Genomic DNA, 21640 nt, shown 5'->3' with positions numbered 1-21640 from the left:
CAGTCACGGACCAGGATGTCTTGCTCCCAGGCAGACTAAATAACTTTTTTTGCCCGCTTTGAGGACAATACAGTGCCCCTGACACGGCCTGCAACGAAAACATGCGGTCTCTCCTTCACTGCAGCCGAGGTGAGTAAGACATTTAAACGTGTTAACCCTCGCAAGGCTGCAGGCCCAGACGGCATCCCCAGCCGCGCCCTCAGAGCATGCGCAGACCAGCTGGCCGGTGTGTTTACGGACATATTCAATAAATCCCTATACCAGTCTGCTGTTCCCACATGCTTCATGAGGGCCACCATTGTTCCTGTTCCCAAGAAAGCTAAGGTAACTGAGCTAAAGGACTACCGCCCCCGTAGCACTCACTTCCGTCATCATGAAGTGCTTTGAGAGACTAGTCAAGGACCATATCACCTCCACCCTACCTGACACCCTAAACCCACTCCAATTTGCTTACCGCCCAAATAGGTCCACAGACGATGCAATCTCAACCACACTGCACACTGCCCTAACCCACCTGGACAAAAGGAATACCTATGTGAGAATGCTGTTCATCGACTACAGCTCGGCATTCAACACCATAGTACCCTCCAAGCTCGTCATCAAGCTCGAGACCCTGGGCCTCGACCCCGCCCTGTGCAACTGGGTACTGGACTTCCTGACGGGCCGCCCCCAGGACGTGAGGGTAGGCAATAACATCTCCCCGCTGATCCTCAACACGGGGGCCCCACAAGGGTGCGTTCTGAGCCCTCTCCTGTACTCCCTGTTCACCCACGACTGCGTGGCCACGCACGCCTCCAACTCAATCATCAAGTTTGCGGACGACACAACAGTGGTAGGCTTGATTACCAACAACGACGAGACGGCTTACAGGGAGGAGGTGAGGGCCCTCGGAGTGTGGTGTCAGGAAAATAACCTCACACTCAACGTCAACAAAACTAAGGTAATGATTGTGGACTACAGGAAACAGCAGAGGGAACTCCCCCCTATCCACATCGATGGAACAGTAGTGGAGAGGGTAGCTAGTTTTAAGTTCCTCGGCATACACATCACAGACAAACTGAATTGGTCCACTCACACTGACAGCGTCGTGAAGAAGGCGCAGCAGCGCCTATTCAACCTCAGGAGGCTGAAGAAATTCGGCTTGTCACCAAAAGCACTCACAAACTTCTACAGATGGACAATCGAGAGCATCCTGGCGGGCTGTATCACCGCCTGGTACGGCAACTGCTCCGCCCTCAACCGTAAGGCTCTCCAGAGGGTAGTGAGGACTGCACAACGCATCACCGGGGGCAAACTACCTGCCCTCCAGGACACCTACACCACCCGTTGTTACAGGAAGGCCATAAAGATCATCAAGGACATCAACCACCCGAACCACTGCCTGTTCACCCCGCTATCATCCAGAAGGCGAGGTCAGTACAGGTGCATCAAAGCTGGGACCGAGAGACTGAAAAACAGCTTCTATCTCAAGGCCATCAGACTGTTAAACAGCCACCACTAACATTGAGTGGCTGCTGCCAACACACTGTCATTGACACTGCTGCCAACACACTGTCATTGACACCGACCCAACTCCAGCCATTTTAATAATGGGAATTGATGGGAAATGATGTAAATATATCACTAGCCACTTTAAACAATGCTACCTTATATAATGTTACTTACCCTACATTATTCATCTCATATGCATATGTATATACTGTACTCTACATCATCGACTGCATCCTTATGTAATACATGTATCACTAGCCACTTTAACTATGCCACTTTGTTTACTTTGTCTACACACTCATCTCATATGTATATACTGTACTCGATACCATCTACTGTATGCTGCTCTGTACCATCACTCATTCATATATCCTTATGTACATATTCCTTATCCCCTTACACTGTGTATAAGACAGTAGTTTTGGAATTGTTAGTTAGATTACTTGTTGGTTATCACTGCATTGTCGGAACTAGAAGCACAAGCATTTCGCTACACTCGCATTAACATCTGCTAACCATGTGTATGTGACAAATAACATTTGATTTGATTTGATTTGAAGGGCTTGTAAGTAAGCATTTCACTGTAAGGTCTACCTGTTGTATTCAGCGCATGTGACAAATAAAATTTGATTTGATTATGTGGTGATGTAGTGTCCCCGCGAGTGACAGAACACAGAGCCAATCACGGCATAACTAGAGAACATTACCAACTCCAACGCTCCATATTTTCTCCATATTCTCCATATTTTCCACTTAGCTAGAATGAAATAGCTGCATTTTGAAGCTGCCTTACTCAAGAAAGACATTTAATTAATTTTCTTACAATGTTAGCGAAACTGATTTGTGACACGTATTAATGCCAAAATAACGTGCAAAACATGCAACCCAACAATATATTTTTTTAGCTTAAAAGGTGGGGCTCAAAACAGGCTCTGCCCCACCTGCCCTGAATTGTAACAATCAGGAGTCAGTTAGGATTGCCTTAAGTGCACATGTTATAGAATTACATATAGATTAAGTAATTCATAGGATCTTTGTGAAAAATAATGTTGATGGCATCAGATGTACTGTGTTTCCCCCAGACATTGACGAGTGTGCGGAGGGCCTGATCCAGTGCCACAATCACTCCCGCTGTGTCAACCTGCCGGGCTGGTACCACTGTGAGTGCAGGAACGGTTTCCATGACAATGGCTCCTACCTGATCCACGGGAGCTCCTGCATCGGTTAGTATGCAGCCCCTATATTCCACTTCTGTTGGTCGTCTCCATCGCTACTGCTCCTGTCCATCTTAGTCTTCTGTAGCTCAGTTGGTAAAGCTGTAAGTTGCTTTGCATAAAAGCTAATTGTCACATATTACAGGGGAAGGGGCTGATAACATGGCTATGCAGCTTTTTTTCTGCTGCATGTTGCAGCATTGTGTTGTGTAGTCTGAATAAATGAATGAATGAATGGAATTTGATTTGCACAGCAGTCATAAAGAAATAGTAGACTCGGAGTAACAGTCAATGACAGTACAACATACTGTACAATATTCATGCCTATAGAAATCAATGTAAAATACTGTTTAGTGCATTGCAGCAGCTGACATAGTGATTCACAATCTCTGTTACAATGAGAAGAGCATGATTTCTCCCTATACCTCAGGATGTAGCGATGCATCGATCATGGAGAGATACAATGGTCAGGAATACACAGGAGAACATCAGTCCCTCTAAAATGTACTATGGAATGCTGTTAATTAGTACAGAATATCTATTTAGTTTATATTAGAATAACAATTTTTCCTGAGAGGGGAACTTTGTTTCTTACTGTTTGAGATGTATGTCACCCATATAGATACAGTAGGGAGTATGGTATACTCTATGATAGGCAGATTAAATGTTCCAATGTCCATTCTCTATTTTTGAAATTAATAGCAGAGAACAGTGACTGTTGAGTCATATGATACTCTCCGTATAATTACATTTACATTTTTACATTTAAGTCATTTAGCAGACGCTCTTATCCAGAGCGACTTACAAATTGGGATAAAGTACTGTACCCATTGCCCATGTGGAGGAAGCATGCTCAAACATAAAAATAAAAATATATATAAACATGTTTCCTGATCAAAATCAAATCGATAAATTATCCTTGGTATGACCTTAAAACAATTCCACCAGATTGTCTAAGCCACCCCACCCCAGGCTTAGACTATCTAGTGCCAAAAATAAGGGGTTAAATACATAATATAACATGTTTCCTGATCTTTCTTGAATCTCTCAGATATATTTTTTGGGACTATCTGTTATTCAGTGCATTTGTATGGGCTAATAGCAGTAAGGCCCCCCCCAAAAAAATTGGCAAATACATTATTTCATTTTTTGATACTTCAAGGGGTCTTAAAATTCTATCAAATAGCAAAATTATCCTTGGTATGACCTTTTTAAAACAATTGTAACTGTCACGCCCTGACCTTAGTTATCTTTGTTTTCTTTATTATTTTGGTTAGGTCAGGGTGTGACGAGGGTGGTTTTTGTAGTTGTTGTATTGTCTAGGGGTTGTTGTATATCTAGGTGTTTATATGTCAATGGTTGCCTAGATTGGTTCCCAATCAGAGGCAGCTGTTTATCGTTGTCTCTGATCTGGGACCATATTTAGGTAGCCATATTCCTTGGATATTTCGTGGGTTATTGTCTATGTGTAGTTGCCCATCAGTACTCGTGTCTCACAGCGTCACGTTCGTTTTGTTGTTTTTTTATAGTTCAGTGTTTATTTTTCATTAAAATAAGTATGTATTCTTATCACGCTGCGCATTGGTCTCCTCGTTATGACGAACGTGACAGTAACGATGTACGCTGAGAGTCGGGAAGCAAGTTCAGGGAGTGAATACTTTTAATAAATAAATGAAACAAACACGTAATACAAACTGCACACCAACATGGAACATGAACAGAAACATTAATGAATGGGAAAGAAACCATAGGGAGTGCCATATATAGAACAGGTAATCAAGGAGGTGATGGAGTCCAGGTGAATGTCATTATGCACCTGACACTGGTGACAGGTGTGTTCCCTAACAAGCAGCCTGGTGGCCTAGAGGCAGGAGAGGGAGCACATGTGACAACAATAGCTTCTTAGAACTCCCCCACCCTCGGCTTAGACAGGGTTTAGACTCTGATGGGTTAAATCCTGTAATATTCATGTGTATGCATACGATACAGTCATGTATATCATTGCACCGACAGTTTATCAAGCTATGATAGAACTGCAATCTGATTTTGTTACATTACAAAATAGCCCTTGTTGATATAAAACTTGTACATAATGCTGGTAAAACTAAAAATGTTCTTTAATTCATAGAAAAATATCTGATGGGCTATATTCACTCAATGGATGGTTCTCTCATTGAGCAGGTTCAAGCTGATAATATCTGGGCGTTCAAATTGGTAAAGATCTAACATATAAAAAACATACTGATGCACTACTTAATTAAAAAGCTAAGATTTAAAGTGGGTTTATTTTTTAGAAATAGATCTTGCCTCTCCATGAACAGCAGGATGGAGATTGTATAGTCAACTTTCCTGCCAGTTCTTGACTATGGTGACGCCATTTACCAGAATGCAGCAGCCTCTGCTCTTTAACCTTTGGATGTCGTCTACCATAGTGTCTTCACTTTGTTACAGGTGACAGTTTTAATACTCATCACTGCACCATGTATCGGAAGGTCGGCTGGACCTCACTAAAGTCCAGAAGATCACTTCATTACTCCCTTCTTGTTTACGAAGCTCTGCTCTACAAGCTTCCAACCACCATAAACCTCACTTCCCTGTTGAAATATCAAAATGTGAGATTTCAAACACGTTCGCAGGGTTGGTTAACGCTTGAGTCACGCTTGTCTCCACAAAGTTTGGTAAATCCCCCTTTAGTTTTATGCACCACAGTTATGGAATACCTTACAAAACAAATTACACCTGGGTTCCCACGTACTGATAGGGCAGTTTACAACTCTGTTGTTAAATGAGTTCTTTGACTATTATATGGGTTTCCCTGAAAATTAATAGTTAAAACAAATTTAAGTGAATAAATAAATCATATGCCTTTTATCCAATGTGACTTACAGTGTGTGCATATATAGATGGCCACCACAATGAGACTTGAACTTACAATCCTGATGTTGCAAGCTCCATGCTCTACCAGCTAAACCACAACGTACCACATAATAAAGTCCTCAGCTGGGTATGCCGAACTCTGTATGTATGGATCTGCTTACGGTACACCACTTCTCTTATACACTCACTCTGGGAGAAGAGAGGTGATAACATTTCCTCCTAGGTCAGGATGCATCCTAAATGGCACCCTATTTTCAAAAGTAGTGTATTATATAGGGAATAGGGTGCTATTTAGGATGCAGCTACATGACATTTGTTTGTGGGCGTGCTTGTGGTTTAATTATACACTGGGAGCCTGGCCAAGCTGAATATGAATAGACATGTATTAACCATATGCTTCAGGGAGGGGTGGTTTTAATAAACAGATTGTGCATGAAGATTATGATAATACGGAGAAAATTCTCTCCACTGTGTATGTGAGTGCGTGTATGCGTGTCTGTGTGCCTCTCTTTTTCTCTCTCTCTCTCTCTCTCCTCCCTCCTCTTTCTCTATTCACTCTCTCTATCAATTGCACTGATGTCCATGACCTTTCCGTATGGACTTCACAAATGAAGTACAATTGAAATTGACCAATACACAAATGCAGTGCTGACTGATGCCCCCTAATTACGAACCATATTGTCTCATGTGTGTATGTGTCGGTTAGGCTACAGTATTTTCCCCGTAGGTACAAAAAGATCAAATACACAATGTACCCCACCCATCTCTTTAAGGGTTGATCGTTCTGTACTAAAAACAGCAGTCAAGCACCCAAGCTAACTTGCTAACTACTTCCAGACATCTAAGTGAGAGAGTACAGCTCACTGAACATTACTCACCCTGGCAAAGCAGGTTAGGCTGTTAGGCTATCCAGAGTGTTGGTGACTGCAACTGCGCTGTCAGATTATCCATTTGTAAATTAGGAGGGTTTTGCATTCAGAGCGCACACCGCATTCAGAGCGCACATTCTAAATTCGCTCTGGCCGATGAGTAGGGTCGATCCAAACATTTTGACCTCACGGAGTCAAGCACCCAAGCTAACTTTGGCTAGCTTGCTAGCTACTTCCAGAAACAAATGAGAGAACACCTAACTGGCCATTTTACTCACCCTAGCCAAGCTGGTTAGGCTGTGTACATGGTATCTAGAGCGTTCATATCTGATACTTTTTTTGCCAACGTTTACTGACACCGGTCATATTCAGTGGGTGTTGAGTGTTCGTAAATTCATCTGTTATTCTGCGCCCTAGCACACTCAGATGAGAGTGCTCTGAAATTGGAGTACATAGACACAGTAAATTTACGAACACGAGATATACTAACTGGATAACGGTCATTCAACATAGCTAGCTAGCAAAACAATTCAACATTTTTGCTAGCTAACCAAATTACATCTGCATCCAATTACATGGCATGCCTCCCAGCAGCTACCCAGCTAGCAATGAGGAATCAGCCCAGAAGTGGCCCTCTTCCTGGGGGGCCCGGAACTGATTGAATCAGCCTGGAATCAAAATTAATGTCTACCCCGAATCGGCCCAAGTACATCAGGCCATTTCCATTGACCAGAATTCAGCCAACTTTGCAAGCATCTTACCAGAATCCCCCTAGAAAAAGCCAGATGCAAATTTAAATAAATGTATACAAAATTGGGTAATTTTGTCATTTTAAATATGACTATTATACATTTTATACATACAAATTATACCCATCCACAAATAAACATTTTGTGTCAGAAGAAACACCATACACCTGGTTACCGTGTCAGCATGCATGCGCCTAGCCCGGCACAGGAATCGCTACAGTGCAATAGGACAAGGACTTCCCGGCCGGCCAGGCACTCCCCTAATTCGGACAAGCTGGGCCAATTGCATGTAGCCTCATGGGTCTCCCGGTCATAGCTGGCACAGGTCTCGTACCAGCGTTTGCAGAAATGCAGTTTGCACTGCAATGCAGTGCCTTAGACCACTGTGCCACTGAGGAGCTTCCATCCACAAAGTTTTTAATGCTTATCAATTGCCTTGCACAAAGTATCAAAATATAAAAATATAAAAATACTACACAATTTCATTTAAATTATAATTTTATTTTTGGATCACAGAAACAATGAGAAAAATATGGAAAAAAATAATAAATAATGAAATTATATAAATCAGCCTGTGTAATCATCTGCCAGAGAGTAGCCCCAATTGGCCCGAGGCCCAAGTGATACATTTGGGCCAGATAACTCACACTGGAATCGGTCCGAGCTCAATCCCTTCATCCCACTCATAAGTCATACTGACGCAGGCGGCCCAAACTCAGGCCACATGACGTCGGCCGAGTGTGACTCTCAGCCGAGTGCCCCGACTCTCAGACAGAATTTGGCCCAGATCAACTGTGCTAGCTGGGTAGCTAGCTAATGTGAGGCTCCGTGTTTTTAAGTTGCGAAATAAAGAGATACGCTAGCCTATTAGCCAGTTTATGACTGACTTGATCATTGCCCTTGCTAGTTTGAGTTTAGTGAAATTCCCAGCCTTTGAAACTGAAACAGGGCTTCCAGAATCGGTGGAGGATGTACTAATGTTAGGCCAGCTGTGATTTACAACTTGATAGCAATATTTTTTGGTATACCAAGAAATGTATTGGGGCATTATATTAATTATGCATTGAACTGCATCTATCTATTCTGCCAACAATGCCTTAATGTACGTCATGGATTTTTTTGTCAAATAGAACCTTGTTTTAAAACCTCTTATGACGTTTGTTTTGTAGCATAACTGTGAATTTGATATCTTTGATATTATGATTGTCTATTTCATAAATTCAAAGTATTTAAAATGTTGTCTGTTCCACTTTATTGTGTTAGTGGTGGTGCACTAAGTAATGTTGAACAACAAACCATTTACAGGTTGTGAGACCTTAATAGTCAGGCTACTTTTACATTTTTTTGTAGCCATTGAACATTTGCCCAATTGCTCAATTGCCCAATGTGAGTTATTACAGGTAATGTTCATTTATTTTTGTCCTGATATGCATCTGACTGCATGTTTACACGATTTACATTTTGAGTAATTACTGGACCACAAGGTTCCGGCATTGTTACTTTGCATGCAAACAGTTATGAATCTAGCAATTCTAGTTACTGAGGACAATTTACATAATCAACTGCTTTTAACTGTAAAGGGAGCTCTTGCAACACATCATAGAAGAACGTCTTTACTGTTGTTGATCTCAAAGAATATATTTCAGAAGACCAAACAGTTGTTTGTCTAGGTTTATGCTGTTAAATTCAGAATGAACTACATTGTCACGCGGGACTAGGTGTGTGTGCAGGAATCAGACGCAGAGAGAGAGTAACGGAGTAAAAGTGCTTTACTATTGCACACCAATTGCACACCAAACGGATAAGCCCAACACAATACAGGGCGCAGGACACTATACCAGACAACCCAAAACCACAGGGTGTCCAGTATAGAAAATAAAATACACCACGAACTAATATCTACACACGTAACAAAAGACAATCCCGCACAAAACAAGGGCGGGTCTAACTACTACATATAGGGAAGCTAATTAAACCAAAATACACACAGGTGAAACTAATAAGACAAAACTAACAGACAAACGAAAAAGGGATCGGTAGCGGCTAGTAGGACGGTGACGACGACCGCCGAGCACCGCCCGAACAGGCAGGGGAGCCAACTTCAGTGGAAGTCGTGACAGTACCCTCCCCCCCCTGATGCGCGGCTCCCGCACTGCGCCGCCACCGGCTTTGAGGACGACCCGGAGGACGAGGCGTCTGGCAATCCGGGTGGAGGTGGTGGAAATGTCTCAGGAGAGAAGGGTCCAAAATGTCTTCCACCGGAACCCAGCATCTCTCCTCCGGACCGTACCCCTCCCAGTCCACGAGGTACTGTAGGCCCCTCACCCGGCATCTCGAATCCAGAATACCACGGACTGTGTACGCCGGGGACCCCTCAATGTCCAGAGGGGGCGTTGGGACCTCAGGCACCTCACCTTCTTGCAGGGGACCAGCCACCAAACGACAGGACCTGATCCGAACGCCTGCATGCAGCCAGCAGGTTGTCGAGACGGATAGCCATGTCAATGAGTTCATCCAGGGTGAGGGTGGTGTCCCGACATGCTAGCTCCCTGCGGACGTCCTCCCTGAGACTGCATCTGAAATTATCTATCAGGGCCCTGTCGTTCCACCCTGCTCCTGCGGCCAAGGTCCTGAACTCCAGGGCAAAGTCCTGCGCGCTCCTCGTCTCCTGAAGCAGGTGGAACAGCCGTTCACCCGCCGCACGACCCTCTGGTGGATGGTCAAACACAGCTCGGAATCGGCGGGTGAACTCGGGGTAATGATCCCTCGCCGAGTCGGGACCATTCCACACTGCGTTGGCCCACTCGAGAGCTCGCCCAGTCAAACAGGAGACGAGGGTGCTCACGCTCTCCTCTCCGGAGGGAGCAGGACGCACGGTAGCCAGGTACAGTTCCAGTTGTAGAAGGAAACCCTGGCACCCCGCCGCCGTTCCATCATACTCCCGTGGGAGCGTCAGCCGAAGAGCCCCGGAGCCAGATGTGGTAGCAGGAACAGGAGGTGCTGGAGGAGGGGGTGCTGGAGATGAGGTGGGAAGGCCACTCCTCTCCCATCGATCCATCCTCTCCATCATTTGGTCCATGGCCGAACCAATCCTATGGAGAACGCTGGTATGATGGAGGACCCTTTCCTCCATCGATGGGAGAGGAGATGCGGCTGCTCCTGCTGATTCCATGTTTGGGTGCGGGATTCTGTCACGCGGGACTAGGTGTGTGTGACATTGTCACAATTTAACTGATGTTCGATGTATGCTGCTGATGAAGGTGTATTAGTGGAGGTCCACTAGAGTAGTGTTGAATCAGAAACATATCTTTTCAGGATATACCATTATTTTCATTGCCCCAATGTGAGAATGTTTGCACTGTGTTCATGTATATGGCTTAATACACAGGTTTGTGTTGACTTAACCCTATCAGTCCCGAGACCCCAGCAAAAATTGGCATTTCATTTATCTGCATGTCCAGCTCTTATATTAGCCCCATAATGAAGTGTTTTACCATTTCTTTTCTGCATAACCAGGGCTACAAGAACACAAATGTAATGTCAAAAATGAACATTTCTGCCTTAATAGACATACCCAAAAGTAACTGCTTTTAATGAGCAGATATATGATAAGGACATTCGTAAACTTGGTGTCATTGGAAAGGAAACACCTGGGAGATGAGGAAATGGTCAGAACATAGATAGGAATTGGCACAATTCAGATCACATGAGCAAGCACACAAACTAACAGTTTTATTTTGATTTTGAAAGTCGACTTTCATGGACAAGCTATACGTCAATTATTGATGAATAGAGCTGGAAACACATCAGATGGCTTCCACAACAAGTCAAACACTTCAGGGAAAAATGGGATTGATAAAACACAACAGGTAGAACTTTACAGATGTTCTAGTAAGGGTGCGGTCAAGGGACATCTCCAAGTGTCCCCTCAACCTTTCCAAAGTGTGCTAAGTATGTACGTTAGGTAATTCCACTGCTATTACACATTGAATATGCCTAAAAGATATTGATGACTATACAAACACATTTTCTACAATATCGACCTCTCTCAAACAGTGGGGTGTTATCGGAGGACATCCAAGTATCTCCAAAGTGTCCAAATGGGGTAATTCCACTACTATTACACATTGAATAAGCCTAAAAGTTATTGGTCACTATAAAACTGAATTTCTACAATATCAACCTCTCTCAAACATTGTGGTGGTGTCAGGGGACATCCAATGGACATCCACATGAACCTGGGTGGTACTGGCTCCACATAATCCTGAATGACTGAATCGGGGATACCTAGTCAGTTGTACAAGTGAATGCCTTCAACTAAAATATTTTGTCTGCATTTAACCCAACCCCTCTGAATTAGACAGGAGCGGAGGACTGCCTTAATCAACATCCACATCTTCAGCGGCCAGGGAACAGTGGGTTAACTGCCTTGCTCAGGGGCAGAATGACAGATTTTTACCTTGTCAGCTTGGGGATTCGATCCAGCAACCTTTTGGTTACTGGCCCAAAGCTCTAACCACAATGCTACCTGTCGCCATCTGTCCTCAGGTTCACTTCCCTCTGTTGTGCTGGTTCCAGTGCTCCTACCTCTGTTCCTCACTCTTCTCTGTTGAGGCCTAGGTGTCCTCCCTGACCCCGCACCTCTAGGTGAACCGGCTGAGAGGGGAGTTGAGCCAGGGCCTGCAGTGGGGGTAGTGGTAGAGGAGTGGGGCCTTTGTAGAGTAGTAGAGCTTGAACCATCAATAGAGACAGACATTGTCATCCTACAAGAAACATGGTATAAAGGAGACGGACCAACTTGTTTTCCTCTGGGTTAGAGTGCTGGTAGTCCCATCCACCATACTACCAAGTGTGAAACAGGGAAGAGTCTCACGGGGTGTGCTATTTTGGTATAGAGCAGACCTAACCCACTCTATTAAATTAGTCTAAACAGGAACATTTTACATCTGGCTAGAAATTAAAAAGTAAATTATCTCAACAGTGGAAAATTTCCTCATATATCCCCTCAATAGAATCCCCATATTTTAATGATGACAGCTTCTCCATCCTAGAGGGGGAGATCAACCATTTCCACGCTCAGGGACATGTTCTAGTCTTTGGTGACCTAAATGCTAAAACTGGACAAGAACCTGACACCTTCAGCACACTGGGACAAAGACCTACCTGGAGGTGACAGCATTCCCTCCTTCCCAAATATTTGGAACCAAGGACTGATCACCCCAATCCGCAAGTGGAGACAAACTTGATCCCAATAACTACGGTGGGATTTGCTTCAACAGCAACCTTGGGAAAATCCTCTGAATTATCATTAACATTTAAGTCATTTAACAGCAGACTCGTACATTTCCTCAGTGAAAACAAAGTACTGAGAAAATGTCAATTTGGCTTTTTATCAAACTACCGTATGACAAGACCAAGTATTCACCCTGCACACCCTAACTTACAAGCAAACAAAGGCAAAGTCTTCTCATGCTTTGTTGATTTCAAAAAGGTTTTAGACTCAATGTGGCATGATGGCCTGCTAAACAAATTGATGGAAAGTGATGTTGGGGTTGGGGTGGGGGGGGGAACTTAAAACATTATAAAATCCATTTCCACCAACTACAAGTATGCGGTTATCATTGGCAAAAAACACACATTTCTTTACATAGGACCAGGGGGTGAGACATGGATGCAGCTTAAGTGTATGACCATATTAGAGACACATATTTCCCTCAGATTACACAGACCCACAAAAAGCACCTGGCCTCACCCTACTAGAATCTGAAGTCAAATGTTTTTATTTTATTTTTTTTACCTTTAAATAACTAGGCAAGTCAGTTAAGAACAAATTCTTATTTACAATGATGGCCTAGTAACAGTGGGTTAACTGCCTTGTTCAGGGGCAGAACGACAGATATTTACCTTGTCAGCTCGGGAATCAATCTAGCAACCTTTTGGTTTCTGTCCCAAAGCTCTAACCACTAGGCTTTCTGTCATTTGCTGATGATCTGTTGCTTCTGTCCCGAACCAAGGAGGGTGTACAGCACCTAGATCTTCTGCACAGACCTGGGCCCTGACAGAATCTCAGTAAGACAAAAATAATGGTGTCCCAAAAAGGTCCAGTTGCCAGGACCTTTCAATCTAGACACCGTTGCCCTAGAGCAAACCAAAAAATATACATACCTAAACATCAGCGCCACAGGTAACTTCCACAAAGTTGTGAACGATCTGAGCGACAAGGCAAGAAGTGCCTTCAATGCCATCAAAAGGAACATAAAATTCAACATACCAATTAGGATCTGGCTAAAAATACTTGAATCAGTTATAGAACTCATTGCCCTTCATGGTTGTGAGGTCTGGGGTCCGCTCACCAACCAATAAAATACAAAATTGGACAAATACCAAATTGAAACTCTACATGCAGAATTCTGCAAAAATGTCCTATGCGTACAACACCAAATAATAATACCTGCTAATTATCAAAATCCAGAAAAGAGACGTTAAATTCTACAACCACCTAAACGGAAGCGATTCTCAAACCTTCCATAACAAAGCCATCACCTACAGAAGAGCCCCCTAAGTAAGCTGGTTCTGTGGGGCGCTGTTCACAAACAGACCCCACAGAGCCCCAGGACAGCAACACAATTAGACCCACCCAGATCATGAGAAAACAAAAATATATTTACTCGACACATTGGAAGGAATTTACCAAAAAAAACGGGAAAACTAGAATGTAATTTGGCCCTAAACAGAGATTACACAGTGGCAGAATTCCTGACCACTGTGACTGACCCAGTATTAAGGAAATCTTTGACTATGTACAGTCTCAGTGAGCATAGCCTTCCTACTGAGAAAGGCCGCCAAAGGCAAACTGGCTCTCGAGAGAAGACAGGCTATGTGCACACTACCCGCAAAATGAGGTGGAAACTGAGTTGCACTTCCTAACCTCCTGCCCAATGTATGACCATATTAGAGACACATATTTCTCTCAGATTACACAGACCCACAAAAAATGTAAAAACAAATACAATTTTGATAAACTCCTATATCTATTGTGTGAAATACCAATTTGTAAGTCGCTCTGGATAAGAGCGTCTGCTAAATGACTTAAATGTAATGTAATGTAAAATGTAAATACAACAGTGTGCTATCACAGCAGCAATATTTTGTGACCTGCTGCCACGAGAAAAGGGCAATCAGTAAAGAACAAACACCATTGTAATTCAAATCTGTATATTTATGTTTATTTATTTTAACTTTAACTATTTGTGACCTGATTCAGGAAACTAGGCATATGTCACAAGTCACGACTTCACAGTAGAGCTGCTTTTGCGTTTTTGCGTTTTTGGCAGAAATGCCTTGTCGAACACGTGAACTTTTATGTGCCTTAATATCAAACTTGTATACCATCTGTAAATACAAAAAAAAAATTATGAGCCTACTTGGTTTAGCTACAGAAAGTGAGCAACCTTTCCGTTAGCCATGATTGGCTGAGATAATGAGTGGGCTGGACATGCCAAGAGATGAGTTTGGATTGGTCTGCCATATAGCACACTTCTGTCTATTGCAGCTGGTCGGTATGTTTAGGTAACCGTGTCGAATGCTGCTTTTTAAATTAAATGTATCACGTAATAAAAATGCATAAACCTAATGCCAAGTTAAAGTGTACTGTTAGCTAGCTAACATTAGCTGGTTGGCTCGCTAGCGAACATTATGTGTATGTTTTCCTTTTTCTGTAGGACCGAGTTTGAAATTAGTGAAATTCAAGTATGATAGCTAAGGAGATGGAGAAAACACCTGTCTGGATTACATATTCAAACTAAGGGAAACCATAAATGGCATCAGAGAGGAGACGCATCCAACCATGATGTATCACGTGTAAGATCTTCAGAAGTTACACTTTTGAATTTTGAAAGAAAATGGTTTAATTTCAAGTGTACTGTTAGCTGGATGGGTCGCTAGCTAACATTATGTGTATGATCTTACTCTTTGTATCTCAGACACATTTGCTATAGCCATAGAACCTGGTTGGTTAGCTGCCTGCAGATTCATGCAGGGTAGTAACGTCATGAGTTGTGATTGTGGTCCTTTGTTTAGCTAGCTAGATAGCTTTATGTCTTTAAAAAAAAGACTCCACTCGGCAAATATCCAGTTCAATAGAATGTCACTGCAGCTGTTGATAGACGTACTAGCTGGTAAATTTGCACTGGCTATCTACTCCGATTTCAGACCAGGGGTAAAATAGTCTAGCTTGCTACCTTTTCAAATTTTGACAACGTTTTTTTTACAAGTTAAAGTTACTGTTAGATAGTTAGCTAACGTTAGCTGGCTAGCTCGCTAACTAACATTACGTCATGCGTTGGGATTCATTGTTTACCTAGCAAGCTATCTAGCTACATTTCTTAACAAAAGACTCTCGTCTGATTGTGCCAGAGTGCAAAATAACTGATACATTTTTGAACGCTCAACACCGGTTGAATATGTCCAGTGTCAGTAAATGTCGGCAACAAAGCGCAATTTAATTGTTGCCAGCAGCACAGTTACAGTCACCAACGCTCTGGATAACATGAAAACAGCCTAACCAGCTCTGCTAGAGTGAGTAAAATAGTCAGAGTGGGGTGTTCTCTCATTATATGTCTGGGAGTAGCTAGCCAATGTTAGCCAGTAAGGTACTTTTTTGCCAGAGTGTCCAGTGTGCACTCTGAATGTGAAACTCTCTGAATTTACAAACAGACAATCTGACAGCACAGTTGCAGTCACCCAACACTCTGGATAACATAACAGCCTAACCAGCTCTGCTAGGGCGAATAATGTTCAGTGAGCGGTTCTCTCTCTCTTAGATGTCTGCAAGTAGCTGGCAAGTTAGTACAGAACGCTCAGATCAACCCTTAAAGAGATGGGTGGGGCTAAAGCTTAAGAGGGTGTGAAAAATGTGCAACTGTCAGGTGCAGCCATCATGACTATGGGGTTGTCTTCTTCTTCTGCGGGTTTTATGGCAGACTACAACCTAAAAATGTGTATTGCCACCACCAACTGGACTGATTGAAACCAAACATATACCCAAACATAATAGTGAAATGAATCCACCCCAATGAAAATAGTACATTGCCAAAACAAACAAAACTCCCACTTCTTCCTTCTTCTCCACATCTCCCTTCTCAGGCTCTAGGACCTGAGAGGGTGATATGGCTTGTGCCAATATTCCATGTAACTCCTTCGCTGAGAAATCTTTCACCCCCAGGAAGCGCTCCGCCACATTTACTATGATTTCTATCTTCCTGGACCTTCTCTCCACCTTGGCAGTGCCATTAATTACCATAGCAATAAAGGATACAAAGTCCACCTAAGGTTAAGAACCTTTTAAATGTTAGGATCCTGCTGGTGAAAGGCAACCTCTGCAGCCTGTAATGTAGGCCTATCCACCATCATGAACTCCTCTGGTGCATCATTCAAACCCTCAACCCATTTCACAACTGCTGCATATGAAATGCTCTGTACAGCCTTGACTTTGGCCACCTCATTTTCTTTCCCCCTTGTGGGGCATTCGAAAGATGTTACTTCATGGTTCCCACCGCAATTTCAACATGTCACATATTCATCACCTTTATAATACATACTATGATCTTTTCCACAACTTGGACATCACAGTTTCTCCTTTCTGCAAACACTTGATACATGACCAAAAGCATTACAATTATCACACAAATCAATATTTTTTTAGGTCACTATACAAACACATTTTCTACAATATCGACCTCTCTCAAACAGTGGGGTGTCCAAGTATCTCCAAAGTGTCCAAATGGGGTAATTCCACTACTATTACACATTGAATAAGCCTAATAAGCAACTGCTCCGCCCACAACCGTAAGGCTCTCCAGAGGGTAGTGAGGTCTGCATAACGCATCACCGGGGGCAAACTACCTGCCCTCCAGGACACCTACACCACCCGATGTTACAGGAAGGCCATAAAGATCATCAAGGACAACAACCACCCGAGCCACTGCCTGTTCACCCCGCTATCATCCAGAAGGTGAGGTCAGTACAGGTGCATCAAAGCTGGGACCGAGAGACTGAAAAACAGCTTCTATCTCAAGGCCATCAGACTGTTAAACAGCCACCACTAACATTGAGTGGCTGCTGCCAACACACTGACACTGACTCAACTCCAGCCACTTTAATTATGGGAATTGATGGGAAATGATGTAAAATATATCACTAGCCACTTTAAACAATGCTACCTAATATAATGTTACATACCCTACATTATTCATCTCATATGCATACGTATATACTGTACTCTATATCATCTACTGCATCCTTATGTAATACATGTATCACTAGCCACTTTAACTATGCCACTTTGTTTACATACTCATCTCATATGTATATACTGTACTCGATACCATCTACTGTATCTTGCCTATGCTGCTCTGTACCATCACTCATTCATATATCTTTATGTACATATTCTTTATCCCCTTACACTGTGTATAAGACAGTAGTTTTGGAATTGTTAGTTAGATTACTTGTTGGTTATTACTGCATTGTCGGAACTAGAAGCACAAGCATTTCGCTACACTCGCATTAACATCTGCTAACCATGTGTATGTGACGAATACAATTTGATTTGATTTGACAAGCCCGCAATCTTCCCATTGTTTACACTGCAAAAATTATATTAAGACACTTGCCAGTTGGTGCACGCATGCTTTGAGTACACGTCCTGGTAATCCGTCTGACCCCGCAGCTTTGTGAATGTTGACTTGTTTAAAGGTCTTGCTGACATTGGCTAAGGAGAGTGCGATCACACAGTCCGGAACATCTGGTGCTCTCATGCATGCTTCAGTGTTGCTTATCTCAAAGCGAGCATAAAAGGCATTTATCTCTTCTGACAGGCTCGCGTAACTGGGCAGCTTACAGCTGGGTTTCCCTTTGTAGTCCGTAATAGTTTTCAATCCCTGCCAGAGCCGGTGTAGTAGGATTCAGTCTTAGTCCTGTATTAACGCTTTGCCTATATGATGGTTCGTCTGAGGGCACAGCGTGATTTCTTATAAGCGTCCGAATTAGTGTCCCGCTCCTTGAAAGCAGCAGCTCTAGCCTTTAGCTCAGTGCGGATGTTGCCTGTAATCCATGGCTTCTGGTTGGGAAATGTACATACGGTCATTGTGGGGATGACATCGTCGATGCACTTATTGGTTGGATGAATCCCGGTTGGATGAACATATTCCAGTCTGTGCTAGCAAAACTGTCCTGTTGCGTAGCATTCGTGTCATCTGACCACTTGCATATTTAACGAGTCACTGGTACTTCCTGATTTAGATTTTGCTTGTAAGCAGGAATCAGGAGGATATAATTATGGTCAGATTTGCCAAATGGAGGGTGAGGGAAAGCTTTGTATGCGTCTCTGTGTGTGAAGTAAATGTGGTCCAGAGTATTTTCCCCTCTGGTTGCACATGTGACATGCTGGTAGAAATTAAGTAAACTTTCGTTCAGATCCTTCCCCACTTTAATTAATGGCATATGCACATATATGGTACCAAGTCACACCAAAGATAGTATGACACAGCTGGAAAACAAAGATCCTCAGCTCTCACAGATAGGGGCTGTGTTTTCTTATTTTAGATTACATTGAATTAGAAATGTATTGAAGGTCCCCTAATTAAGGGACACTACATTTCAGCGGTTAAAAGTTACATTCATGAGTTTTATTGACACATTTTATTTTAAAAAGTCTGCCAAAGCAAAACAAAAAAATTAACTTATGTGGATGCTATAAGTACAAGAAAATGAATATCCAATAGTCAGTGACAACTCTTTGGAGTTTCTGACCACTATGTGAGCTTATTACAGTATTATAGACATGTTCTGGGATTTCCAATGATATATGTAGAATAACCCCTTAGCTCCTAATGACTCTTGTGTAGCTTGTGAGCCTAATAGAGCAAAACATGTTACACATGTGCATGTTCACGAGAGTCTTAGCTTTTCCTAGATAGCTTTTAATAGTTTGTAGCTCAAACCATTATGACTCTCCATACATTTTTGTTTCAAACAAGCCCCAGTCCCAGAGGGAACTCCAAAATTACACCGGGGTGGGACTCATTAGGTTAAGTCTAGCCTAATACTAGAATGTTTTGCGGCCATGTTATTTGAATGTGATTTTAGCTTATAGCAAAATGAATTGTACATTTATTTATTGAAGCACCTGACTTTTTATCATCCTGAGAATCATTTTCTTATAGTGTTGCCTGATAATTATTAATGGCATGTTGCAAAATACAAGTTGATGAAAATAATATTTGATCTGTGTTGTCATTTGTCTGTTTTCTTTTGATTATTTTAATTTAGTGAACAAGTTAATTTTAGTAAGACATGTATAATTAATCATTAACTAGTTCAACGGGCTTTTTTCGTTAAGAAATAAAAATACTTTTTTTCTAGTTGAATAGACATATGAAATCATTTGAGAAAACATGCCATTTTAAATTGGAGCTAAGTTTGGACCAACTTAAACATTTAAATTCAGGTTTGTCACTGACAGAAAAATGTAGTAAACAAAAAAAGGCCGTGGAACCAGTTATTTAATAGTAATTAGTTGAAACACCATGAAATGTTTTACAGTATGTGTCTCTCCCTGACGTCAATATCATTTAATTTAGTTTATGCAAATAATGTGTCCCACTTACAAAAATTCCAGTCAGAGCGTACCTTTTTTCTCTCTTCTCTCTGCCGCTGGTGTCACTGGGTAAAATGCAATTAGTAGTTAAGGTGCTAAAAAGAAATACATTTTCACTTTTTTTTTTCCTTTGAAGATTTCAGGTACATTCCGTATATTGTAATATTGTTGCAGGGTTTAATTCATGTTGATATGCTCGGTCTCTGGGCACACTCCTGTGCTTTTGCAACATCTAAACTAAACACTGAAAGAACAGGTAGGAGATAAAGTAAAGGGGGAAATGGTGTAGCGAAAAAGTCACACATTCTTGTTTTTGATAGCTAAAACAGCTATTCTCCGTTTCAGACGTTGATGAGTGTGCCACACAGACACACACCTGCTGGAACGACAGTGTGTGTGTGAACCTTCCGGGTGGGTTTGACTGTCTGTGCACATCTGGACCGGCTTGTAGTGGAGACTGTCTTCACGAGGAGGGCCTCAAGCACAACGGACAGGAGTGGAACCTCAGCCTGGACCGCTGCTCCCTCTGCTCCTGCAAGGTAGGGCAGCCCCCCACACCTCTCTGATTCAGAGGGATTGGGTTGAATGTGAAGGATACATTTCAGTTGAAGGCATTCAGTTGTACAACTGGTCTAGGTATCCCCCTTTCCCCTTTCCCAAAACACATTCTGCTCCCTCTGCTTCTGCACACACACACACACACACACACACACACACACACACACACACACACACACACACACACACACACACACACACACACACACACACACACACACACACACACACACACACACACACACACACACACACACACACACACACACACACACACCATACCTACATGTGAGCCAACGCTCATCCAAGAATGCACTCACATTAACACACCTTAACACATCACTGTGTTAACACAAACACATGCATGCATGTGTACACACACATACAACATATAGCTTTTCTGACATACACCCATCTCCACCTCACAACTACTTTGTTAGTGGTTACTACCTAGTAAACAGGAACAAAGCAAGAAAATATAGAGAGACATCCACAGTCACATAGATGAAACAACCATCTGCATACACACTCACATCTGGGTTCCCACTGTAACATCACACACACTTACCTCATAAAGTCAAGACAGTGAAAAAACACAGAGAATGACACACACTTCTACTCTGTCACACACACACATACACTCAAACTCTTTGCTGTTGTCTTTTCAGGCGAGGGACGATGACAATCTTAATCAACATTAAAATGACTAAAACAAAATTGGAACTGAGAAGAAATGAAGATAGACCTACATTTATAACGTCTTTACTCTGTCCAGCTTGCTAACAGTCAGCTAAAAACTAGACAGTCAGGAAGCATAAACAATTCCAAAAGTGATGGATCGAGGTCTATTGTTTGCTAAATTAGTTTGACACCCTGGTTTTATCAGGTCCCAGTACAGTTGGGAGGCGTGTACTGTAGAGGAGTTCACGAGCGGGTCCGGATCCAGAATTCTAAATAATGTCACGGGTTGGATCTGATATGGTTGTCACGATTCTCGGGTATGTGTAATTGTAACTGACTTGTCTGGAAGGACCCTTGCAGACCCGAACGGGACTGCTGCAGTAGAGAGTGAGGTTTTTTATTATTTATGCTGATGCTCTTGCTTTTCACGAGAGTGGCACATGTGACTTGTTGTCGTTGTTGGCCAGTCATAAATCAGGCAATAGGCTATAGTCATAGAGCCTCTGTGTGTGGCAATAGTTAGGAAATATCTAATCAATTAAA

The 21640-nt window shown here is 42.5% G+C and overlaps 1 protein-coding gene across 2 annotated transcripts in view; it reads left to right on the top strand.

The window, feature by feature from the left end:
• Positions 1 to 21640, top strand: part of LOC124035930 (protein kinase C-binding protein NELL1-like) — a 467070-nt gene that overhangs the window by 424334 nt on the left and 21096 nt on the right. The window contains exons 16-17 of one of the 2 annotated variants that reach the window (XM_046349863.1): positions 2574 to 2714; positions 20204 to 20397. In XM_046349863.1, the coding sequence (XP_046205819.1) occupies positions 2574 to 2714; positions 20204 to 20397 (335 nt within the window). The remainder of the gene's footprint in view (positions 1 to 2573; positions 2715 to 20203; positions 20398 to 21640) is intronic. The other variant, XM_046349864.1, reaches the window with a different exon arrangement.

The sequence above is a fragment of the Oncorhynchus gorbuscha genome, linkage group LG05 (assembly GCF_021184085.1).
Source record: "Oncorhynchus gorbuscha isolate QuinsamMale2020 ecotype Even-year linkage group LG05, OgorEven_v1.0, whole genome shotgun sequence".
NCBI lineage: Eukaryota > Metazoa > Chordata > Actinopteri > Salmoniformes > Salmonidae > Oncorhynchus > Oncorhynchus gorbuscha.
This window is presented reverse-complemented; position numbering and strand designations above follow the sequence as displayed.